This window comes from Sinohyriopsis cumingii, chromosome 13 (genome assembly GCF_028554795.1).
Source record: "Sinohyriopsis cumingii isolate HCF-2022 chromosome 13, ASM2855479v2, whole genome shotgun sequence".
Taxonomy (NCBI): domain Eukaryota; kingdom Metazoa; phylum Mollusca; class Bivalvia; order Unionida; family Unionidae; genus Sinohyriopsis; species Sinohyriopsis cumingii.
In genome coordinates, this window is record NC_142973.1 from 39,743,672 (window position 1) to 39,771,045 (window position 27,374).

The following is a 27,374-nucleotide window of genomic DNA, read 5'->3' on the forward strand; positions in this document are numbered from 1 at the left end:
CTCTCAACTTGACATAATCCATTTCTTTCACTTCAATTTCATGTAGCGATGCAATCATCTTGCCCACCATGACATATTCTCAAATCAACACAGGATGCCAATAATCATAACTATTGCTTCTCCTGCTTTTCCCTCTAGAATCAGAATATTCCTTTTATTATTTCTGTGCTGATTGTTTGAACCTTTTAAGAGATCTGTTGTCAGTTTTGCCCTGAATGTGTTTATTTGTTGGATGCCATTTTCAGAAAATTCTATAAGAACAGCTTCATCATGCAGATGTTTTGCATGACAAATGTGGGCAGTTTAAAGCACCTGAAGTACTCCTGTGAAGTCAGACTGATTCTCTGACCAACTCCACTAAATCTAATATGAAACCTGGACCCAGAACAAACAATGGACAAGCCAGTATCTGCAATGATAGTATTTGTGTAATTTTTTATTATTCTCTACGTCATTTCACTGAGACTAACTGTCCAATCGTATGGGTTGGCAGGTCTCAATCATTAAAAAATAGATTCAATTTTACCTCCCAGAACTCATCTGTTTTTGTCTGACTGCTTTAGTGGACTGCATATAGCTCGGTGGGGGGCATTTCACACGATTAGGCATAGACTTCACTGAAATTGTTGGAAACAGAATGCGAAAATCAAACATTCCCATAATAAAACAAGTGCAATATTCAAGCTTTAAGGTTTTACTTTTTGCACTGAACTAAGAATTTACACTAATATGGTCAACTCAGTATCTGCAATGATAGTATGTGTCATTTTTTATTATTCTCCAAGACATTTCACTGAGACTAACTGTCCAATCATATGGCTCATATATTTTAAGGGCTGTTCCATTTAAATATAATATAGAAAGACACTTTGTTAAAACTATATACCAAAGAGTTTATATTAAAACGATACAAAATTATCAAATACATCCATGGATGATTACTACACACTGAAAGTGCTTTCTCTGGATCTGAATTATGTTTTAATGGAACAATATTTATTCCTGTAAAACAGGGCAAAAGCAATATCTCTTACTGAATTATGTTTTAATGGAACAATATTTATTCCTGTAAAACAGGGCAAAAGCAATATCTCTTACTGAATTATGTTTTAATGGAACAATATCTATTCCTGTAAAACAGGGCAAAGTAATATCTCTTACTGAATTATGTTTTAATGGAACAATATTTATTCCTGTAAAACTGGGCAAAAGCAATATCTCTTACTGCAAAATGGAATCAAAATTTTGGGTCAACTAAAGTAGCAAGCTATATTAGCTATTCAATGCCTTATTATAATAATGTTGCAGTAACCCGAAATTGACAAAACTTATGTAGATGATGAGCATGGACATGTACTACATAAAGATGAATTCCTTCACTATCATGAATCTAGATATAACAGCATGTATATATCTACAGGGTGTAAAACTTGTTTCAGTATGAGCTAAATGTAAAAAACTTTACCTAAACTAGTAAAATGTAAGTCACAGTGACAGTCATTAGTGTTACGGGTGTGAAAATAATGGAAATGCATAAAATCATATAGTTTGATGATTCTAGCATGAATTGAGCTTGAGAAATAAACTTCACACACCAAACATAACTGAACTCACTGAAGCATGAAATATAGATCATGTGACCTACTTTGGTGATGAGAATGTAGTACTCAACAAGTTTCATTCCCTCACTAAGTTTCATTAATCTATGTACAATTGTTACAGTATAAATACAGGGTGCTACAATATATTTGGTAATGAGCCAAATGCACAAATTGAACCTTTGGGTAGTACAAAGCTTGCCTCAACTTTGTAGAAGCAAGCTGATGATTGATAATGTAAAAGCTCTCGACAGAACATTTGGAAAGGGATTTCAATCTCATGGCTTGACCCTGCCATTGAAACACTCATGTTTTGTTCTGTCAAATGATTTTATTTAGATTAAAAACATATGTGATGCTTACATTTTAAAATTTTTATGGACTCCAGAATCCATAAGAGAGATTAAGCTTTACGACTTAATTAAAAAACCAAATTATCATTTACAAATAAATATACTGTGAAGCCCCATTTATCTGGACACTGTTTGCAGCTCTTTTGTGCAATTCTATGGAATCCAGATTATGAATCACTTCAAAGAATAATATAGAAATTTATGGTAAAAATATGAATTATACTTCAATTAATATATGAATTTACAGTAAAAATATGAATTATACTTCAATTAATATAGTAATTTATGATAAAAATATGAATCATACTTTATGGAATTGTGAAACATTTAGTCATGAAAAATTAATAAATTTATTGTCAGTGCTGTAGCCATGATAATTTATTACCCACTCTGTTTGACTGTGACCGTGACAATACTATATAATTATACTATTCCATTCAAGTATGATATTCCAGTTACTCTGGTAGACATTAGTGTGAAATCTGAGAATAAAAATCTGCCTATGGACACAAGATATAACCACTTCCTAAAAGTTACTATAAAAGCTAATATGAAATGTGTCCATATGACCTGCCACCCTGTGGCTAATACTGCCTGAGAAACAAACCTAAACACAAAAAGTGAAGAAAAAATTCATTACAGTGTGAAATTTAGCTCAGTGACTGACTTTTGGTAAGATGGTGCTGGCCTCATAAAAAACAATCTACATAACAAGTTGCATGACTCTGGGACTAGCAATGCCTGAGAAACTGACCTAAACACAAAACTTTATCAAAGTCAATCAAGCATGAAATTTAGGTCACAGTGACTTTTAGTATCAAAGTGGTGTATTCACCTAGATGAATCTATATACAAAGTTGAATAACTCTGGGACTAACAATGAACAAGGAACTGACCAAAACACAAAGCTAAACAAAGGTCAATGAAAGTGAATTTTGTGTCTAAGTGACCCATTTTTGGTATGAAAGTGTTGTATACACCAAGATGCAGCTATATATGATGCATGACTCATTGACCAGCAATGTCTGCGACTCTGACCTAAATGCAAAACTTGACAAAGATGTGATGGATAAGAAGAGCACTATATATCCAAACAAATTCAAGGCAAGGAATACAAATATTCTACCTACCTTCTGACCTTGACCTTTGACCTCTGACACCCATATATATGCCTTTGCATGAAACTGAATGTCATTGCAAAATCTGATGACAACCTAATCATGTAAACATGAGATCTGGTCAATTGCAACAATTTGCCACCATGACCCTGGCCTTTGACCCTTAAGTTCTAAGATATATTCCATGCTCCATGATCTTCTTTAAGGAATTATCTTTTCTTATGACCTTTTCAGCATTTGAGCTGCCTATCCTTAGCACTGCTCCAGTGGCCTAAGTGGTTAGAGCTTCCCCAGTGCTGAGTACAGCTGGAGATATTTCATATATATGGCAGTGATGATTGTGTCCAAGATATTGCTTTAATGTTGGGCAAAGTGGACCATATGCAGAACAATTTCCACAAAATCACTCACTATGAAAATCGGGGCAACCACACAAAAAACTAGAAGAAAATGGGCAGTTGTTTATGTGCATCATCGGCCAAAATTTAATCTCAAACGAAGATAGTACAAATGTATTATCCTTTTACTTGAATCACTACATTGCAAATACAAATGAATTCATGCATTCTTAACACCTATGCAGATAAAACAATGGGAAATAAAGTAATGGGTTTACCTTTGACTTATCCTCCCAAGTTTTGATGCATGATTTTCATATTTAACCTGAAAAACTGATGCATGTGCATTCTGCTGCATGCATCAGTTTGACTCTCAGAAATTATGTCTTAAGTGTCAAATACTATAATCAGTACCCTACAATAACCTCTAGCATTCTTGCTGTTTAAATGATCATATGTACACACCCTCATGACCTGCTAACCAATTAGTATTGTTCTCATTTATAGTTGTAAGTCATGTGGGATTGTCTGGCAAATTACAAAGATGTCAACTTTCTTGTGTTGAGAAGATAAACAGATTGTTTCAGTTGAAATAGTTGGAACTCAACACCTCTTTATAAAATAAGATGGCCAATCAGCCATGATAACTAGTAATTAAAAATGGCAGATGAAACTGAATGCGGTAAGTACCAAGTGTTTTGATGAGGTTATGCTATTCTCAACAAAACTTTTATATTTAATGATTTCACTTGATTCTCTGTTAATTGGTCTTACTTCTGGTACATGTGAATTTTTTTTATTCGATCAATGCTGACATTATTATTACACTATGAACAATGCTCTGTTGTTGATTGTTCAGTATTGTATTACATCAAATTTAGCTGTCAAATAATGGTTAAACGGAGTTTTTTAAATCTTATTTCTCAGGGAAATGACAGTATGATACTGACTTATACCGTGAAAATGAACATGGAAGTAGGTAACAAAAAGAAACACTCCTTAAAAATTACACAATAAAAATTCAAAGCTGTATGAAGCAAAATTTGTGCTAACCCATCATCACTAATGCCAAAGAATTTTCTATGTTGATTTTCTATGTAAATGGAATGTATAAATTTCCTTTTGGTCTTCTATTGACATTTTATGTCCTAAAGGTGTTTTTTGTGTATTAAAGACAAAAAAATGTAAATAAATTTTAAAAGTGTGTTTTCTTTCTCCATGTTGTTCTCCTGGCTCTTGGGTTTAAGACTTTAACTCTTAATCTTCAAATTCTGACTCCTGAAAATTTCAGCAGAATAGTTTAACACCTTTCAGTTTTGAGTCCTAACAGAAATCAGGATAAAGATGACTTTTCAATCAAACAAAATTGTTGAGAGCTATCTTGCAATCACAAGCCCTAAAGTGATGGTCATTCCTACAAGTTCACTGGTCTTGCTATATTTAACCAAACTTCCATGCTTATGAACATTTGGTGATGTACAGTGTGCAAGTTCTGTTCTGTCTCTTACCTTCCTCCACTAAAGAGGGTAATCCATACTGCTTTAAGATTTTAGCATTCTCTTTGGCTGCCTGCGAGAACTTCATTTCAAATGTTTCAGCCTCTGTCTTTGTCTGGTCTGGATCTTTTGCATTAATTTCAAATTGGTCACTGTGAGTGGTAAAAGTACAATATTTTGAGCAATACAATCCATCAAATTATCTAATTACTTAATTATTGAAATTATTTAATCAAATAACTCTTCTATAACCAAATTTACCATAAAAATGTACGTTTTGGGGGGGGGGGCAGGCAGGAACTAATTTCAATGATGTAACACTTTCCTCCTCCTAATGCATATCTGGTACTTTTCTTGGCAGAAAATATGCCAACCATAGGATGAAAATTCATCCTCCATTAGGGTGAATCAGAAGATTCCAGAACACTGAATCACCCCTGGGACACACTACAAACAAGTTACCCATATGTACTGCCCTTCAATCCTTTTCTATGGGCACATCCTAACTTAATGGAACATCAGTGTTGTGTGGGAGGTGGGAATCTCGCAACAGGATCTAGTAAATATAACATTATTGTAATTAGTTTTAGCCCCTCCTAAACTACATTTTAATATCAGCAATACAATACATTTTGCTACTGCATAGCTGAATTTGTCATATTGATGTAGTGTGTGAGTGATTTGGAGTTTTAATGTAGCTTTCAGTCATATCACTACGATGTCTGCAGTGTGGCAGTTTTGAGTGATGTCTTGCACTGGGGCATCATGCAGTAGACATGTAGCATAATGTCCCATCCAGTTCCATTATCCTGACACCAGGCTGACCAGACCTAACACTAACTTCTTAATGCTGAGTGACTAGCAAGGCAGCTGTTAGTACCATTTTATAAGTCTTTGGTATGACTTGGCTGGGGTTCAAACCTGTGACCTCCTGCATCCAAGGGGGATGCTCTAAGCACTAGGCTATTGGGGCAGTATCAGATTGATGGAAGGTTGATGATTCCACAAATGGCTAAATAAAAACAAACACAACACTCACCCTCACTGCAAATGAGACAATGTGGATTCTGCATTTGCTTCTTTCTGAGCTATGACAATTGGGCCCATGGAGAAAATTCCTTTGCTCTGGTGAGCTAACAAGCAAAGGTAATGGAGACAGTAGTATGAGTGTGCCAAAATGTGACTTTCATCCCATCCTCCACATACAAATGAGTCAGACAGACCCATGAGGCAGCAGTGGCTCAAACCTCATGTCCCGTAATTTTCACAAAAGACAGGTCTCTATTGTTAAGGGATTGGTAAGCTTTCTTGATAGCTAATGCAATCCACCAAGAAATGATGGAAGCTAGAATATCAGCTGAATCTTGAATACGTAGGGAAAGACACTTCCTACCCTTCCTTGACAGTTAGAGGCTTCTAAATAAAAAAATTAAAGCCCTAACTGGACACCTTCTATCTGATCATTCCCACCACAGATATGGCTGGGACAGGGAATCTCAGTCAGGAATGGAGGAACTGATAGAAGTTGGCTTTTTGCTTTAAAAACAATCTTGGTTGGAAAAGGAGATAAACCAACTCACAATTCCCATTGAACCTGATTTAGGATAGGGCATGAACCTCACTCCTTCATCTCACAGATGCTAAAGCTATCAAGAAAACCATCTCATGGGTAAAGTTCTCAAAGGACGTTTCACACAAAAGTTCATAGAGGGGCTTAAAAAGAGACCACCAGACACAAGAAAGATTCCAGACTTAAAGACACTAGTCTTTGCAGCTCAAATACCTGATCAGGTCTGCTGAGGCAGAATCTGTCCCAATGGCTGGGACTTCAAAGATCTGAGTGTTGGAAAGGGCATCTTGATAGCCCTTAATAGTAGAAACCAAGCATTGTTTCTGCTTGAAAAGTAAGAGAAGAATATCAGCCACTTTGCTCAGAGACAGACAGCTAGGATTCACACATTTTCTAGTACACCAAGCATAAATGATTCTCCATTTAGTATCATAGGCCTTAAATGTGGATCTTCTGTTGAATTGAATGATGCAACTTTGACTGAATACTTTTCTTTGTATAGAGAACACTTGATAAAGCATGTGAAGGTGCAGAATCTGGGGATGGTTGTGTATGAGTGAACCCTTATGCTATAAAAGGAGGTCTCTCCTCTGAGGTAGGGTCCTGGAATGGTCCACTAGCAGATCAAGATCACTGAACCACGATTGCTGGGGCCACAGATGGGCAATCAAAATTAACTGAGCAGTGAAGTGTCTGTCTTTGTATAGAACCCGTGGGATCATCCTAAAAGGTGGGAAGGCATAAGCAAACAGATGATCCCACTTCAGGCTGACAGTGCCCATTGCACAGGTCCTCTGGTTGGTGACTTTGAAAATATAAAAGGGAAGCTTGTTGTTTAGCTTTATGGCAAACAAATCCACCAAATGTGTCCCCAAGTTGAAACAGGAAGTTTGCTTTGGACTGGTGGAGCAACCATTCTGTGAGGACTATCTTTCCTCTTGACAGACTGTTCACCAAAATACTCATTTTGTTGGGAATGTGAATGTGGTGAACTCAAAGGGTAATTCCTTATCAAAACACCTAGTTAAGTAGGTTCCAAACCTCCACACACAGAAATAAGTGCACATGTGCCTCCTTGTCTCCTGAGGTACATAACCATCCAAAGTTTGTCAGAGAAAACCACCATGCAGTGAAGGGCTAAGAATATGGCCCTCATTTCTAAATTAATGATGGCAAGGGTAGATTCTTTCTAGGACCATAAGCCCTGAATAGTCAGTCCTTCTGTCCCCAAACAAGCACCCATCCAGAATCTGATGCATCTGCAGACAGGCAGGAGTGGGGTGTAAGGGGAAAGGAGGTTTAAATTTCCTAAATTAGATGGTGGAAATCCTGAAACAGAGAAATCAGAACAAGTCCCTGTTCAGTTTCCACACCACCAAGAGGAGAAAGTGGAGACGAAGCAAGTGCAGTCTGCCATAGGTCCACTGAGGAATTCAAGGTCCTCAGCAGAGAGAGAAAAAGACGAACTGACAATGTGGTCTTTATTCTCAGTATCTCCAACTGGGACCAGTCCTTGTCTACTCTGTCCTGAGGGACATAAACTAATCCTGTTTGTGAGGAAATTCATCATCACAAAGACAAAATCTTGAGATGGAGTGAGTTCTGGTTTCTCTAGGTTTGGAAGAAGGCCCAGCCTGGTCACTATGGACCAACAGTGAGACAGATCCAGACTGGCGGGCTCTAGCTAGCTATTGTGGATCAACCAATCATCAAAATACTGGAGGATTGGGACACTTAGTGACCTTAAATAGGCTCCAATTACTCCATGGACACTGGGTGTGGAGGCTACGCTGAACTGCAGAGCTTGAAATTGGAAGATCTCCTCATCCAAGCAAAACCCGAGGTACATCATGTGAGTAGGAAAGAGAGGGAAACTAAGGTACAAATCCTGAAGATCTATGAAGCCAATTGCCAGGCTGTGGTCTCTGTCGTGGGTGGTTCCTTCAGCAAAAATCTGTTTGGGGAGAAAAGTTTGATAATTAGATAGGACCCCCCCCCTTCTTTGGCACAAGGAAAATCAGGAGTAGAAGGCCGGAGATTCATCACTTAACACCTTCTCCATTGCAACCTTCTGAAGAAGGGAGCAAACTTCTTTTAAGTGCACAATATTTAATTGGTGGAAGAATATGGTAAACTTAGTATAGAAGAGAGATCCATCTTTGATAACTGAAAGGACCCAGCCATTGACCATTATTAAAAACAAAACCTCTGGAGAGGTTTAGTCTGGTGCCAATGGGAACCGTTGGAAGAGGCACACACAACAGAAGAAGGAGTAATTCCCTAGGAGTGTCATATCTTGTCTATTGGAGAGGAGCAAGGGCCTGCAAATTTCCTCCCCAGGCATTGTGGCATACCTATTTAGGACTTGCTGTGATTGTATCTGCATAGCTTTAAAGAATTTAACTGATGGTCTCTGAGTGTGGTCAGGATGATTTCACTTTCTTACTAAAGTTCTAAAGAGTCAGGAGAAAATGCAAGACACTGGTGTTGCTGGTCTCTCAAAATCCTGGTTACCATAGCGGGGGTGAGCCCTCCAAAGAGAGTCTCTTCCTCCTGGGGAGTAACCTGCAAAAGGTTCTTACTGTGCTCTAGGAAGACCTTGGAAGTGTCCACAGCAACATACCAGTGAATGTGGAGAAGCTCCATTGACAAAGCTATGGACAAGGACAACACATGTCTTGAAGTTTTACCCACAGCTTCCAATAAAAAATAAAAAACCAATGGTGACAGAATCCTCTCTCAGCAGGCCTAATGAGGCTGCTAACAGAGGTTGGAATGTGAGGCTATGGTTACAAATGACTGAACATTTTGCTGTAAGAATCCTTGAGTTATCAGTGGAAGGAAGAATGAAGGACAGTATGCATGGGCATCATGTCTGTTGGGTGTCCCAGGAACAACCCATTCTTCTGGAATCTTCTAGTTTACAACAGTGGGAAGATGAAATTCACATCATACAGTTGGGTTATTTTCCGCCAGGAAAAGTACCAGCTATGCAGTAGCAACAGGTATGGTATTATTGATATTAAAATGTTACTTTTGAGAATGTAATTCAAACCTGTTCCAATTAGCAATACTTCCGTTTCAAAGAATAAATTTATCCAAATATGATCCAAATTACTAAACAAAGATACCATTCTCTTCAATACTAGTTCAATCCTTCTTTTGTGCCTTTATCATAAGTCACAGAGGTCGTACATTCTACAAACATAAAGATGTAAGTAAATTCAAGCACAGTATGTTGATCTTGACAACCTACTTTAAATACTTGAATTCAATGCAAACTGCACTGACCCAGATCTGAAATTGCATAATGCTCTTAGCAGATCTGGATCCATCAAGTTTGCTAAGAATAATCAGTAGAAAAAAACAACACAAATCCTGCTCTGCCGGTGCATTATGCAAGGGTAGATCAGGCTCTATATCGTTTGCAAATGGACTTGACTTGCAATGGCTTGAAAGCTGCTTATGTCTATTTTTGTCCTTGTTCATCTGTTTATTTATATTTTTACTTAAGGCAAACTGTTTTATCTGTTGGTTGCCAATTTGTTTATTCCTGTTCACACAAACCAGATCCATGGTAAGTGAAAACAGTCAACATTCCAAATTGAATGTAGTTGCCTGGTACTTTTAATTTTTGTAAATTATCCAAATCCTATCACTCACTGCATAAGGTATTTTCATACCTGACTAATAAATTAGCTAATCAACTATTGTAAGAATTCAAATTGTGAAACTAAAATACTTATGTAACTTACCCATTTCCATATGTTTTTGTAGAAGGTTCATGACCATTCATCTGATGTAAGGGCTTCCTCTGATGGGGTAGTGTCTTAACTGCATCAGCATAACTTAACCCTGGAGTTAAAAATAAACACTGTTCATATTAAATTTTACACACTGGTCAGGATTCAAGCTGAATTCTAAAAAATGTGCTGCAAAATCAACCAAATAAAAAAATGATGCATATTTCTTAGCCATACCTTTATTTTTTTAAATCTCTCCTACATTTAGAGAATTCTACCCTTTTTGAAAATGACAGAATATTTCCAAAAGAAAATGTCAGTTCTAGGCTAGACCCTGACATTTCAAGTGCAACTGTCTAATTACATCTGTGAGAGTAAAGGCCTGAACAGTCTGTTGCTAGTACTTTAAATGTAGGACATTGCATTGTTTTCATTTCCCATGACTTCTGAAGCTTCATATTAGTAGACCCTGTTGGTCAACCTTGCCATTTGGCTGACTGCAATTTCAAAGCTTTTGAAAGAAACACCGTAACTTCTTGACTAGCTCATGTTTCCCATTCAAACTGTCTCCAGTTACATCATGCATATGTACAGCCAGTGGATTTGGTTGTATTTAGCCCATGTATACATATCATGCGTTTGACCGTGCTGTTTTTAATTGTTTTCAATATTACTATCACTCTACTACAAACAGTTTATTTAAGGAAAATGAGTAAGATTTACTGCTAAAATCTGCATAGACTTAACAGATATGAGAGAGAGAGAGAGAGAGAGCACATTATCTTTTCCAGAAACTGACATTTTTCAATTGTGTATTTGGCATGAACTATATTTGACTGGCCCAAAAGTTCATTAAATGTTATATACAGATAAATTTATTTTCAAGCTGCACATTTCAGGGTGACCAGATGAATTTAATCAACATAATGAACATAAAATCATGCAAAAATCCTCCATCTCAAAAGCTAAGATTCTGTTGCACAATGAAATTTTGCTTTTTTGAACATCAGGGAACACGTAGTAAATTCTGAAACTAGTGTCACATGATACATGATCTATACATCCAGCTGAAGGTTTACCAATGAACCATGTTTCAGAATTTGACATTTTTATTTTCTTCAAGAGAAAGCATAGAGAAAAATGAGTACAAGCAAAATAAAATGTAAACTGCTGAATCTGCAACAATACAAATTATAAGAAAAGTCCACAGATGTGGTCATCCAGACATTTTGTTTGTAAGGAAGACATTTTAGAATATTTCCACGTGTGGTCATCCCAACATTTTGCCAGGAAGGAAGATATTTTATAATATTTCCACAGATTTGGTCATCCAGACATTTTGCAAGGAAGGAAGATATTTTAGAACATTTCAACAGATTTGGTCATCCAGACATTTTGTAAGGAAGGGAGACGTTTTAGAATATTTCCATAGTACTATTAACATCTCTCGAAAGAAGTCATTGATACTTGAGATATTTTGCTGTATCAGATACGTCATTATTTCATTATGAATGTGTGTGTGTGTTTATGTGTGTTTGTATGTGTGTTTATGTGTGTGTGCAGATTATACATAATTGTAAATTGTTATGTATATTTAATTTATACTGTGTCCTTACTTTTGTCCGTGCATGAAGTTGAGGGTTGTGGATAAGTTTTGTACCTGACTTTGTCCATGTTTGTGACAATTAGAAGAGACTTGCATAAATATCAACAAATCACAAAACAATGATTGCAACATGTAGTAAATACCGTTACACTCAATACAGTGTCACCCCTGCTATAATTTGGTAGTTGGGGTCCACAGAACCCAACTAGGTTATAACCAACCAAGTCAGCTGATGAAAATGATGCATTTACCTAAAATATGGTGAGTGGGAGTGTAATAAAAGTGGGTGCAAAAATACGTGCTTTTGATAATGAAGACAAACAAGTCTGAAAAACACCTGTATATTGACAACTTACATTTGTGTAGTACAATCCATAACCCATTAAGTATTGTATTTGTATATAATAAATCCATGAATTAGAGTACAGATCATATGTAAAAAAAAACTTCATATATGACTCACATCCTGTTAGAAAACACTAATAACACATATAAAAATGGTAGTCCTTGTTTTGATCTATATCTGACAATATATCACTTAACAATCGACTACAATTGTTGCAAGTAGCATATGGCTCCAGTTGTTTACAAGCTACATGCACATGCATTTAAACTGACCTAGAGTTTGTTAGCTGGAGACAGTTATCATCTTGCTGAGGCTACCCAGAGGATGAGAGGTTATTTAAAGAGAAATGAAAACTTGAACAAAATAAAAAGTTTAACAAACATCTTTGAAAGATACCCCATCTTCAATTAACTTGATGACCAGATGCCTAAAGTTTCAAAAGATCGGAAATTTAAATTGTGTTTTTATGCCGCCTTTGGTAGTGACTGTAAGCGTAAATTTGTTTCCTGCAAAAATGAAACTTAATGGTACAATAAAAAGATTCCAATCACTGGAAAATGCAACAATTTATCAGGTTCTATTGTTTTTATTCAAATTTGGTGCTGGCTTCCTTTGATGAAAGTTATTTGTTTTTATCAGCTTTCTTTGGTGAAGGGTGCATGTGTTATTGAAGTTACCACTAAAGGACAGCTTTGGAGGACCAAACAGATGTGTTTCTTATTGCGGTGGCAACATCAAATAATTATAGAACATTGATTGAGACTAATATATATTTTTCATTTGCTTTTCTTTGTTGCTTTATTAATTTGCTGAGTGTTTATTCAGAATCATCAGTACTTTAAAGGTGATCAGTTTCAGCAAAACTAATTTTTCTGGTTACATTTTAAAAGCAAAAGGAATTAGTTGTTGTTTGGTCAATCACAGCAGTTACTTTTACTGCCCTTTAAAAAGGTGGTCCATTCTAGCTAGCATAAATAGACCTACAAGTAAATCTTGGTGGTGGTGTATGTTGGCATTTCTGGTAGCAGAGTGATGCTGCCTTTCACACATGCATCAGAAATTTCAAAAAAAAAGGCTAACAGGCGGTGAGTACACAGGTGTTCTGTTCTAAGAGGGATTACTACAAAAAAAATTAGAGTGTTCTGAAGGATTTAATTATATGAGTGAAAAGAAGAGGAATTTTACTTCCCTTAAACATACAGAGGTAAGTAAAATAAATACCATATATACTTGCATATAAGCCAAATAATTTAGGAAAGAATAAAGGCCTGGAAGAAGGGGGGTTGTCTTATCCATAGGCCAGTGTCTAAACTTGACAGTTTTAAGTCTTTATGTTGACTACTGTAATGGCTTTAAATCTTGGGATATGAAAAAATAATTTATTCCATGTCCTAAGACTTATCAAATGAAAAAATCATTTTCAGTGTCCCAACAATTAATTAACTGTTATAAAGTACCATGATTGATTTTGTTATTATTTTGCATGTACATATTTTCTGATTTCTAGAAACACGGAATTAAATAAAGGTAAATACAGACTTCATAATTCAAGGGCTGGTTGAGTTTACCCCAGAGACCAGGTTGAACTATAATGTACAGTACTTATGCAGTGCAAATCGTGCATAGTGTCACTTAAATCCTTATTTATTCCCAAATGTATTAGATGCAGATTTTGCTTTATTCATTGTTTCGACTAAATTGCATTCTTCCAGATAACATTTCAGCGAGTCCTTAATAGCTGTTTCATTTATGTTGAATCATACACTCATGAGTTACTCTTTTTCAATGATGTAATCGATCCTACAAATTGAGGTAATATTTTTGAAAAGGTACACATATTTAATTGTACAAGGCACATAACCAGCATAACAGTCACATGTTCACGAAGAGTGGTAATAATAAAGGTAAAATTCTGATTATAGTTATAGCTAAGATTGTCATCGATCTATTTTAGTTTTGTGTTTTGGCTGAACATCATAACTTTCCACACAATGGAAAGCTTGATGTTTTGGCGTCTCCTTTATAGATAATTGGCAGATTTATCTTTTGTTTCCCGACAGCAATACTGGCCAGTTAATCATTAAAACCCTGAAACTGGCTTGTGTTAAGAGGGAATTTTGACTGGCAGCTATACCAGTACATTGATGTGTAATTGCCTTTCATTCCATATTAGCACAATTACAAAAGTTTTGTAAAACAGGGTGTAAGGCATACCTGTGAACTTTTCAAAAGCAAAGTAGGGAGACTGAATAAAAAAATAGGGAGGTTGGGACCTAAAATAGGGAGTTTTTTGTGGCATTTTTGAAGCCGTGTTTTAACTAAATATTGACCAATCTTCTGGGTCCACCAAACGCGAAATTCTCAAAGGATGTGCTGTTTCTCCCTGTGATATGCTTTATTTTCCCCCAGGATGTGCCCTATTTTCATATTCTGGTCAGCTGTGGCCAAACTGCACAACAGCTTAAGGTTAGTCTTAAAAAAAAAACAACCAAGAAAGCCAGTGAGACTAATTAAATATTAGTCCTTATCAATGTAACTATTTTGTGGAAACAAATGGCCCTCGGTCATAATTAAAAGAAACCATGTTCTACATTACTGTGTGTTATGCAAGCACCGGCAAATGATCGGTAAATTAAGGATGCCAATTTTGTTGAACTAAAGGTGTCTAAATAGGCAGCCTCATGGTACTGTGCATGTGGTAACTATTTTCCATCTTGTTGTATATCCAACCTTATTTCTTTATTGTCAACTTGTAAGGCATTTAGTATTGTTTACTATAAAACACATGTATTCTGAATTGTTGTTTTGAGGACACATATGCTGCATGGTATGTATTTTCATTCCTTCTTGTGATATAATGATTGTAATTAACGTTCGTATATAAGGTATAAAGAATGCCAGGTGTTCAATCGTGTAAATTTCTTTCGTGGGAATGGAGCTACAGCATTCATTCTTGGAAGTGAAATTAATTGCCCACAACTTCATTGTTGTGGTTTATTTTTTGTATTGTTTTATTTTCTGATTTTTGTATTGTTGTAGAGGTTTAAAAAAATCATAAATTTACGTCAATAATGTTTGAACTAACATTCTCTTTAGTAAAGAAGTGAATTCTTTCTAGTCAAGTAATTATTTCGTCACAACAATATGCACAGGTAACACAAGAGAACATGGCTTTGATGGATTGTGCACGATATAACCATTTATGAAGATTTTTTTTTGTACAGGTGAAATGAAAATCGAAGACATAACATAATAATCGGGAGTTCTCTGCAAAAAATCGGGAGTTACTATGACATTGGGAGATAGTCATAGAACAACCCCAACAATTGGGAGGTTTTTTTTCTCCAGTCATGAGATTTGACAGGCATGGTGTAAGGTCACTTACATCAAAACAAAATACAACTCAGTTTTTACGGTATCAGCATAATTTTCGAAGCATTATTTCTGAAATTTCATTATTGTATTTTGGAGATATCATTAAAGTTTAGTGCAGTGGTGCCCATGATTCGACTCCAAGGGATGTAATTCATTCAGTAGAATGTACTTCATTCAGCGCATGTTCAAAGCTAAAATGTACATGTGGTGGCACCATTACGTAAATACGCTCAGTAGCCTAGTTGCAAGCAATGAATCAAACCATATTGTTGTTCATTGTTTTGTCATACTGGGATCACATTTTAATGAGTTAGGTATTTACAATTTCAAGGCAAAATTAAGACGTAATTACTGGTGCACTGATACAAAATGTCTAATGCAATAACGCATAAATAAACAATAACTGAGTCAAAAGGGTGAGGTAGTGTTACAGCAACCAGCAAATGCTCAATTCTTATCATCATTTGATCAAGTTATACACAACTATGTATTAAGCAGAAACAATAAGTGAGTGTGTGTGTGTGATTAGGATTTTTAACGTAGCTTTAACAATTTTTCAATCATATTGCTACAATGTCTGCTGTGTGGCAGTTTATAGAAAAACAATAAGAAAAACAGAAAATTAAATAACTGGCTTTTGAAACAAGTTCATACCATTTCTTGTTAATAATCATACATGCCAACCCAAGAGAAGTATATGTGTAATTTTTGTTAGTATAAGTTTGCCTTTAGAACTTACCACGTGCATCTGGTTATGTCTCAGAGTTGTGGGTGGGCTTACGCATGGGTCAAACACTTTTAGTGTTTATACCTAATCAGTGGGGGAGGGTCGGCTTATATGCAAACGGGCTTGTACATGAGTATATATGGTATATTAATTACAAGCGAGCAGCCAATAATCTGACACTATTTTGTCCAAAGACGCATGAGACAGTGCCTCATCTGGTTGATCTCTGCTATCCGAAATGTTAAATAAATAAAAAATGTGGAGATCTCTGCATAAAGTACTCAGGTCATATGTCAAAATAACCAAATTATGATTTAACAAAGCATTGTTAAGATGTTAGTCAATATGAACAATGAATTTTGTTTATCTAACAATATAAAAATTACAGTGCATTTTACATCAGGTTTGCTGCTTCCTTTCATGGTACCTCTGAATTTCTTCACTTGAACCCAAGGTTGTATATACAAGTTTAAACAGCCAACAATGCTGGGGAAACAAATCTCGCCAGATGGTATATTTTGTTGCTAGTAAGGAAAATAATCACAATTTGTGACATTTGCGAAGACCAGCGTGATTCCTGAATAAACTTTTACATGTTATTTTTCATACTTTTAATACATTAACCCCTAGCGACGACTTTACGGGGCAGGAGGTTGTAGCCTACTGCTGAGCTCTGTAGCGTCATGGTCATGCAAGATACACTAAAGTGGGTGGTAGTATAGAAAGGTAGACAGATGTAGCTCTAAAATGATACCAAATAATCTGGAATATCTAGTTGCACTACAAAACAGAGATAGAAAAACCTCACTTTTTGAACCCAACTTCTTTTTACCCAAAATTTGCCCATGGTCGGAATCTGATTTTGTGTCTGGATTTTAGACTTTTTGGTCTCAGATCTAAGGCAAACCGGTATGAATTGCAAACATACAGATGAGCCTTTGCAAAAAGTAGGATAAGATGGGCATTTGGAATAAAGAGTGGTCTCCATACAAAAATAATGGCTCTGTTTTAGCAAAAAAAATATAAAAAAAATATAAAAAAATTCAACTTTTAATTTAACCTTCTGCTCATGCGCAAATCAAATAGCCAACAAAAATCGATGTTTCTAACACCACTAGGCAGTATGTTATAGAAAGATGACCGGGGATTTGGTGTTTTCGAGTCTATTCAGAAATAGCTTTCAAAATGTGTTTCCTACTCGACTTTTAGGCAAAAATGACAAAAAGCTCCAGGGGTTAATGTGTTAAGAAGAAAATTTATATTTAAATGTATATGAAATTGCAGGAGTCACACCATGATTGCCTTATAATAGAAATCACACATGATCTCTTCCCCAAAAATGATAATAAACTTTATACATTACTTTTCGTACTATTAAAAAAGAAAAATAATGTGTATGAGAAAAATACATTTATATCGAATTTCTGGAGCCAAGCCACAATCCTAAGTCGTTATAATGGTGCATGCTATAGTTGGGTCACACTATACTATACTGATTATTTTCAATCGATGGCAAATAATCCGCAAGATAACCTTACCCACCTAGCTGTTGTGAAGGGAGGTAAGTAAAAAGGTGTCAAGTGGTTTTGGCATAATCATAATACAAAACTAGCCAAGAATGGATGGTCAAACAAAAGCAAATATACCTATATGCAGTTGTAGCAGGCGTAATAAAAAAGGATTATGTACAGCCTTTGAAATCTCCACACATAATCATTAAGCTTTTATGAAATGTGTTTTGAATTTACTTCCTATTGGCTTTACCAAGAATCAAAATCAAGTCCAATGTAAAATAAAAACAATTCCCACCTGTATCTGATGCACACAATTCCTTTTCCTCATGGGTCATGATGTGACCAATCCACCTCCTGTCTCCAGAAGAACTGTCCTGATTGTTCTGGCATGTACTTGGACAGACTTTCATGACTGTTACACTCGGAGCATTTGCTGTGGTTCCACTGCTTCTGCCGATGGGAATACTTAGGGTTACTGGAGCCTGACCAACTACGTATGTGTGTTCATCTATATTTTTTGTGGAAGGAACATTCTGCTCTGAATGAATTCTTGTATCACAGCCGGGCTTAGAGTCAGTATTTGTTAAGCTACAAGCATGGGAACAACCAAGTCTTTGTTCCAAATGAAACTGATTATTATTTGGACCAAGACTTAATGAACTTTGACTAGAAGAACAAGCTGGCTTGTTAAGAGAATAACCTGGTCCACTTGCATTGTTTAACAAAGTTGCATCAACATGCATATTAGCACTAAAACAGCTTTGCTGTAGAGATTCTTGTGAGTTTGTCTGATGACAAAGATTTTGCAAACCATTACAATTGTTCTTTGTAAAGTCTGTTATAGATTTCAAATCTGTTACTGCTTTAATATTAGCAGAATCTTTTGCAGATAACGTTGTGTCCTTTCTATCTTCAGAGTCACACAAATCAAAAGTTTCATTTAGTTTAGTGCCATGTACACTAGAATGAGTTTTGAAATTGTGAGCTTTTTCAGAACAGATACTGTTGACAAACTGCCCTGAATGCATTTGTTGAACTCCTTGCTGCCTCTTTGATTGCTGAACGATAAATAAGGCTTTCTTTGCTGCAGGTGTGTGACCTGCAAAATTTGAATCAAGTCCTTTGGACTGATTTTCTGTTCCTAAACTACTGTCTGAAATGCCACTCTGTTCTTTATGCAGTTTGCTAGATGCCACTTGTGCCACCTGTTGGTAAACCCCTTGGCTATTCACCCGCATTGGTCCTGGTAACTCAGTTAGTTTCAATACTCTCTTCGGACTAACATCTGTGACTGAAAAAGAATGAATTCAGATTTGACTAAATATTATTCCATTTAAACATGCATGGAACACAGGAAAGGCAGTTTTCTTTATTTTTATGAAAAAAGAAACCAAAAGCCTCTATTAGGGACCAATATTCAAGTCCAAAAAGAATTTCCAGGAATTCAAGATAAGGCCATTTCTTATTTTTAAATGTTGATTGCTGAAACCATCTCTGATATTCCTGAGTGATAATATTTTCAAATCAGCCACCATGGCAGCTATACTGAATGAAAAAATTAGCACCATTTTCATTTCTGACAAACTAGTCACCATTACATTAAAATGATTTAGGTGAAAACCTCTTTTGATAATACCATCCAATCTGGAGAATTAGTGACAAGATTTTCAACATGTTCATTGTGGCAGCCATATTTGAGATCAGACTGAAACCACATGCATTCAGGACAAACTAGATATCATGGAGCTCAAAGGCTTTTTGCTTATTCTCTATACTTGACAACTTTGGGTTTATTATGAATTTCATATGGCAATGGCTATCATCTCTCCTGCCACAAGACATACTCAAATCAACAGATAATTTCCAGTAAACATAATGGTTACCTTTCATACCCAAAGCAACAGATAATTTCCAGTAAACATAATGGTTGCCTTTCATACTCAAATCAACAGATAATTTCCAGTAAACATAATGGTTGCCTTTCCTGTTTTTCCCAAAGAATCTGATATTAATTTTTATACTTATGTGCCGATGGTTTAAACTTTTTAAGAGGCTTATTATCTTTTCATTGGCAACATGCTTTCATTCAAAGGATGCCATTTTTAGAAAATGCTATATAAACAGTAGCTTGAATAATGCAGGCATTTTGCATGAAAAATATGGGCAGTTTGAAGTACTCCTGTAAAGTTAAGAAGATTTTCAAGATGGCTACCATGGTGGCCATATTGGTTATGAGATTGGCACCATAATCATTTAAGAACAACATCATAAAAAGTCTTTCAGTGAAAAACTCATCTTGATATTACCATTCACTCTGATGAAGAGCACAAAATTTTCAAGATGGCTGCTGTGGTGGCCATGTTTGATGTCCAAGTGGAATTTTTTTTTAGGACTTCATGAAAAGTCTTCTGGTGAAAACCCCATGTCAACATGACTCTCCATTTAGGAGGACAGTTTTCAAGAACATACTGAACATCTGATTAACACCTGTTTCATTTATGACCACAAGACTTTTTGCGAACCACTCCCCCCCCCATGACACAACCATATGCTCAAAAAACATAGTAACAACAAGATTTTCAAGATGGCTATCATGGCTGCCAAATTGGAACCCTGTGCAGTACCGTTTTATTTAGGACCTAACTAGACCTTGGGTTGAATGCATCTGTAAACTTTCATGCCAATCCTCCAGTTAGTTTGGGAGAAGTCATGATAACTTGCAATTACAGACAGATGGATGTTGGATGATGGACAGCAAACAACAGGCCATCCCAACAGTTCTTCTAGTCTATGAAAATTGAGCAAAAATTATTTACTAGATCACTTAACTTCTAATAATGAAAATCATATGAAATTTTAAGATGCACCTGCAGGTGTCTAAAAGTGCCGTAACTGGGTACCATGTATGTTTTATCAGAACATCTGTAACATAAACTAGAGTAAAGTCAATAATTATATAGCTCATCTCAGTGAAACTTCAGCAGTCTCCAAAAGCCATTTAGTAGTCACCAGAAGCCACTATAAACATTAATTATCATGCAGAAAGAAAAAAAATAGTCTATAAAAATGTCTGTCCCTCTTCTGACATAAGTTTGTACATAATATTCTTTAAAAAAAATTTTAATACACTTAATCGACACTATAAAGCTACTATGTGCTTACATTAAACAATATATACACCATACATACATACATGTCATGACTAACATAAAAAATAAACACTGAAAAAGAACATTGTTTTCTATGATAATAAGCAGAAGTAATCGATAACTAGTTTATAAGAACCGAGAATGTGTGTGTTTTGTTGTTTTGATCTTTAACATAACTCTAACAATTTAAAGTCATATGATGTCTGCAGTGTGGCGGTTTATAGTGATATTTAGCAATGGGCATCATAACATGCCACAGAAAATGTAAGCATGATGTCCCACCCGCTCACATTATCCTGCCATCAGGCCGACCAGTCCTAACACTAACCTCTTAATGCTGAGCGCAAAGTGAGGCAGCTGTTTATACCATTTGCTACTACTCAGCTGGGGTTCAAACCCACAACCTCCTTTATCTCAGGCAGATGCTCTAACCCCTTAGGCTATCAGAGTGGCCAAACCAGAGAATAATTACTATTTTCTTTTTAAACATCGCTGTTCTTAAAATCTACTTCCTCCCAATGAAACCAGATTTTACTGAGTGACAATCACAGGCTTAAGAGTAACCTTAGAGTTATAGTCAATATTATAAACACAGCTCATGCATAAGTAATTATTTTTTGATGACACAAGTGCCTTGCATCAAAAGCATGCAACATGCAGTCCACTCATCTAATTCCTATATTCATTCAGATGTACAATACACAGCTAACATATTAAGGGTAAGCTATCTCAATATATAATGAATACTCATTGATATGGAAAGTTTGTCAGTGACTATGCATCTTTTCTTTGAGGGGAGGGGGCCTAATTTTACTTATATTATACTTACCTGCTACAATTGCATTACTTATATTTTTTCTGGGATGCTAACTTCCAGTTCAAGGAGGTAAACCCCAACTAGTGACTGCACGCTGAGAATGGAAAAGAACATAATCACAGTCTAATTCCTAAGTCACAGCCAAGATTCAGAACATCTTCCTCCTTGTACTTGGACTGAGACTGTAGGACATCAGAGTTGGTTGGAAGAGGGAATCATTGATATTAAGCATGTAAGGACTGCATAATTAAAATTAGTTTCCCCTCCCCTCTGAAGTACACTTTAACAGCAGTAATATATTACTTGCTACTATTGCATTGCAGAATTTACTAGTTAGTTACCACAAAAATAACAACTGGTACAAGAAAATTGCATTTGCCTTTACTAAAGGAATGAATTTTCCTGGCCTTGGATATGCAACCTCATATTGTGCAGTTTGTGGTCCAAAGGTCAAAGGATTGGCCTCCACTAGTACCACAAAATCATTGTAATGGGAGCCCAAGAGGGTGCCTTAGGACTAAGACATCCGCTGCCACATTGAGCAAAAGTATTGAAAGGGTACAAGGTTGGAGATGTCCATGTTGACAAGAAGACTGAGAATGAAAGGAAGGTAACAAGTGAAATCATGTCTTTCTCCAAGATATAACTAGCCTATTGTTTTTTAGGGCAAATCACAGGACTTCTGGAAGCCCTGTGAGTGGGGAAATTAAGTCATGCTTTTTGCAAGTCTACACTGATTGCATAATCTCCCCTATGGATGTCATTTAGAACCCACTGCAAAAAAGAGCTGACTGAATGAGCTTAGGCTGATGACCAAGTGACGAGTGCTGCTCCTTAGGTGAAGGAACTCTGGACAAAGCAGGAGTTTCTCCGATCATGATACCACTTGTTGGGTCCATGGAAGTATGTCATTTGAGATAGCAAGGGTCTTGTAGAAACAATGGCAAAAACTATTACCCTCCCTTTGCCTCTTTCAATTTAGTTCAGAAGTACTGCAGGTTTTTTTACGGTTGGAAATTTGGTAGTACTGCTTCCCAGAGGCCTGTGCTCTAGGAAGATTCCTGCGACCATTTATTGGATGCCTTGCAAATCCCTCCATTGTTGCAGAGATTGTGAGGGATGAAAAGAATGGATATCTGGTGGCTTGTTGTGTTCGTCAATCTGATCATTCAAGACAAGATTAGAAGATTATGGTTGCGATGGAAGCTTGGCCTTTGACAGTCTTTAACTCATTCATCCCCAGCACTGTTATCAGTATCTCTGCTGCAATGCCCCAGAAGCACTAAGCTGTGTCTAGCTGTTTGTGCCTCAGGGTTTTTACCCGTTTGAAAAATTTTGAAAACATCATGACATGCATTCACTCTTACCTTAATTTCTCTTATATTTGCCATCATTTATGACTTTTCATGAACAGAACCTGTGTAGTGAAACTGCTCTCAAACAGTAACCCTTGGCTTCTGAACATTTCAAATTTCCACAAATGAAAGTAAAATCATTTCTGATTGGTTTAATAGTTTAGTTCTTGGAAAAAACCCATTTGTAACCAATCAAAGACATTGTATCTAACACATTCATCACGACTAGAGATGGGATTGGCCACTGAATGCAGTAAACAAACCACGACTACAGGCGGGATTGGCCACTGAATGCAGCAACTGGATCACGCTTACAGACGGGATCGGGCTGAATGAGTTACGACAGGTGGTGGTAGAAAGCATTGCATCTCATTCAACCTGTTTAAGTTCATAGTTCATTAAGTTCATCCATGGCCCTAGTATGCTGGGACTCTATGTTTACAAAGTAGACTATTCTATAAGCAGACTCCCATGCATGTCCAGTGTGATTCTGGGTGGGAGAAAGATCGCCATAAATATCTGATGCAAAGTTGATCCAATGGTCTTGACATTATGAATCAACTGATGAGTATCCAAATGGAAAACTGATGTGTGGGCTTAAAGAACTGCCAACAACAATTCAAAGGAAAATATCTGCACAAAAAAACATCAGTAGACACCTGGGACTTGTACAGAACTAAATTCCAAGTCTTTAAGGCTGAGTGTCACTCATCATAATAAGATCTTATAACAACAAGAGAACCTGAAAGTTTTCATCATTTTTCAATTACGGTGAAGCTGATGTCTCTTGTGATACCTACGATGTAACTGCTGAAGAATGTCGAGTATGGTGGCTCACTACATTTGCAACAAGTTATGAGTTAAGATCCCATTACTTCCAAGGTGTCACTAACTGGAAATTCGCTTTGAGTGGCGAAGGCTAGAGGATGAGTTAGGAGACCTCTCTTAGAAACAGAGGTACCAAGATGGCTTTGTATGCTGAAGTGTCTAGAGGTACTATGTAGGTTAGACTGATTCATGAGAGTGCCTCATAAACTGGACATCATCCATAGAAAGTGCATCACAGCACTATGCATGTTAGACTGCTGTACAACTGAGTTCATGAACTGGGTTCTTGCATACTGAGGCAGTAATTTGAGCATGGTATACAGGAAATGCCTAATGGCACTATGAGAGTTGTGGAACTGAACAAGTTTGTTTTTCTGGTGAATGATTCTGTATGATCAATTGTGGTCATGGCAACACTATACATAGCAGAAAACCATACAAGGCACCTCTATAAACAGCATAGAACCCCACCCCACCCTTTTTAGAACATTTTGAAGAAGAAAAGAAAAAATCGAAACAAAATTCGCAAGAAACACCAGGCAAATGCAACAAGAAACCAGTGAAGTAAAACAAGCAGGACCTTCCCGAGATCTCCTTCCTACTAATGACAGCCAACCATTCAACTGTAAGGGACCTTTATGGACCCACAGATTGAGGCCAAACTATCAGGGTTCCTTGAATCCATAAAAGCCTGGGGGAGGTGGCACCATTCCCTTCCCCAGGAACAACTAGCAGGCTGCGGTGCAGTCAGAAAAAGTGGCACATGCACAACTGTGCGCACGCCACTATAATTAAACTCAACAACAACAATATAAGGCACAAGAAGAATAAATGACCATTTCTTCAGATGTCTTGACAACAAGATTTTCGAGATGGCCACCTTGGTAGTCATATTGCATGTCTGAGCGGCACTATTTCCCTTAGGCCAAACTAGACATAATAAGAAGTCTTTCATTGAAATCCCCATTATGATATGACCATCCATTCTTCTGGAGTAGTGATCATATATTTAAGATGGCCACTGGAGTGCCCATATTTGACATCAGATTAGCACCATTTTCACTTTGAACCAACTCGATATCATAAATCTTCTGGTAAAAATCACATGTCAATATGACTATTTATTCAAGAGGAGTAGCGATAAAAAGATTTTTAAGATGGCCATTGTGGTAGTAATACTGAATGTTCAAGCATCAGCAATTTCACTTAGTCAATGGAATGAACATGTATGTAAAGTTTTATGGCAATCCTCCAAGTAGTTTATGAGGAGTAGTGATAACAAACTTGTGCTAACGGATGGATGGATTATAAACAACAGATCATTCCATAAGCGTTTTGGTCTATGTCAAGTAGAACCAAATGCAATCAGTGTGCATTAGTTCTAAGAGCAAATGTGACTGAAATTTTGTTTATTTCTTCTGATGCTATAAATTGGATATTTCTGACAGACACATAGTCTATAAATAATCTTTGTGATTTCAGGAAGCAAGGACATCCCTATTCCATTCTGTTGTTTTCTTTTCTTTCTTGCATATCTAACTAAATATACTAAACAGTGAACATGATTACTAGCATGCATCTCATTTACCAATACTGGCCAAAGAACTGGAGCCAGTACTCTGGGCATCTGTCTCCATTGCATTACTGTCAGATGATGCTAAACTGGAAGATTCTTCATTCAAACTACACAGTGACATTTCCGAATCTGTGAAATAAAATGACAAATTTAGAAACTACCAAAACATGATTCACACATATATCAGGAAAATTAAATGAATTTATATCTGCCTCAATGGCCCTGTCAACACAACATTAACTGATTTACAACATGCATGTAAGTGCTCAAAAAGAAATCTTAATGAATACATAAATGACCTAACATTAAATTAAAGTTTCAGGATTATCAGATTTCTATCTTTTTTTTCATGGATCTTTTATTTCCTTTCTTGAAATTTATGTCAGTAACTTAACATTTTGTTTGTTTTGAAACTGAAGCACTTTTCAAAAAGTACAAAGAGCTTTTAAGCACTTTTCAAGATAGCCACCAAACTTTAAGCATTTTTCAAAGATTGTGTGGACCTGCAAAAGATGGTTCAGCAGAATGTAATTTCTTGTCTATTGACTATATTATTATAACAGGAAGCCATATATGGAAACCATATAGGATACATACTCTTCTCTGTTGACTGTGTTATTATGACAGAATACCATATAAGGTACAAATTATGACAGGGAATCCATATTGTGTTACAAACTCTGGTCTATTGTTATTATGACAGGAAACCATATCATGGTACAAACTCTTGTATGCTGACTATGTTATTATGACAGGAATCCATAGTGTGGTACAAAATCTTGTCTGTTGACTGTGTTATGAAGACAGGAATCCATATTGTGGTACAAATTCTTGTCTGTCGACTGTTATTATGACAGGAATCCATATCATGGTACAATCTCTTGTCTGTTGACTGTGTTATCACAGGAATCCATATCATGGTACAATCTCTTGTCTGTTGACTGTGTTATTATCACAGAAATCCATATCATGGTACAGTCTCTTGTCTGTTGACTGTGTTATTATTACAGAAATCCATATCATGGTACAATCTCCTGTCTGTTGACTGTGTTATTATCACAGAAATCTATATCATGGTACAGTCTCTTGTCTGTTGACTGTGTTATTATCACAGGAATCCATATTGTGGTACAAATTCTTGTCTGTCGATTGTTATTATGACAGGAATCAATATCATGGTACAATCTCTTGTCTGTATTATTATCACAGGAATCTATATTGTGGTACAAATTCTTGGCATATAAAAATACTAAACCAAAGTTTCAGTCAAATGCAGGACAGCAACAGATGCAGATGTGACTTAAAAAAGCTGTATCTTAATGTAGATGCTGAGGATGCAAGAGAGAAAACCCTAGCATATTAAGATACAAACTTAAGGCATAGGATACAAAATTAAGCCATAAGATACAAACTTAAGGCCTAGGATACAAATTTAAGGCCTAGGATACAAACTTAAGGCATAAGATACACACTTAAGGCATAGGATACAAAATTAACACATAAGATACAAACTTAAGGCACAGGATATAAACTTCAAGCGTATTGAGATATTATACCAAGGATCTTTTCCAGAATACAAGATTGCAGGATTCATGCTATTTTCTAAAAACAATCACATCAGGACATGAAACGAATGTGTAAAAAGTATACATCTTATTTTCTAGCCTTACTGTAAAACTTTGTTAAATCCCTCCAGTAGTTACCAATTATTACTCTTTTATCCAAATATTGGAGGATTTGACCCATAAAATTTCATTTCCATAACAGACCCTGTACACAATATATCCATTTAGTACAGATAATGATACTAAAGATATGATTTTCAAAAACCATTAACACAAAATTCTTACGGTGCTGCCATTGCT

The 27,374-nt window shown here is 36.2% G+C and overlaps 1 protein-coding gene across 1 annotated transcript in view; it reads right to left on the reverse strand.

Moving 5' to 3' along the window:
• The window catches only part of LOC149785258 (kinesin-like protein KIF18A), a 91,720-nt gene that overhangs the window by 12,584 nt on the left and 51,762 nt on the right, over positions 1-27,374 (reverse strand). The window contains exons 15-19 of the mRNA XM_089979105.1: positions 25,522-25,638; positions 18,080-19,075; positions 10,229-10,328; positions 4,916-5,055; positions 527-617 (exon numbers count right to left, since the gene is read on the reverse strand). Coding sequence (XP_089835231.1) covers positions 527-617; positions 4,916-5,055; positions 10,229-10,328; positions 18,080-19,075; positions 25,522-25,638 — 1,444 coding nt within the window. The remainder of the gene's footprint in view (positions 1-526; positions 618-4,915; positions 5,056-10,228; positions 10,329-18,079; positions 19,076-25,521; positions 25,639-27,374) is intronic.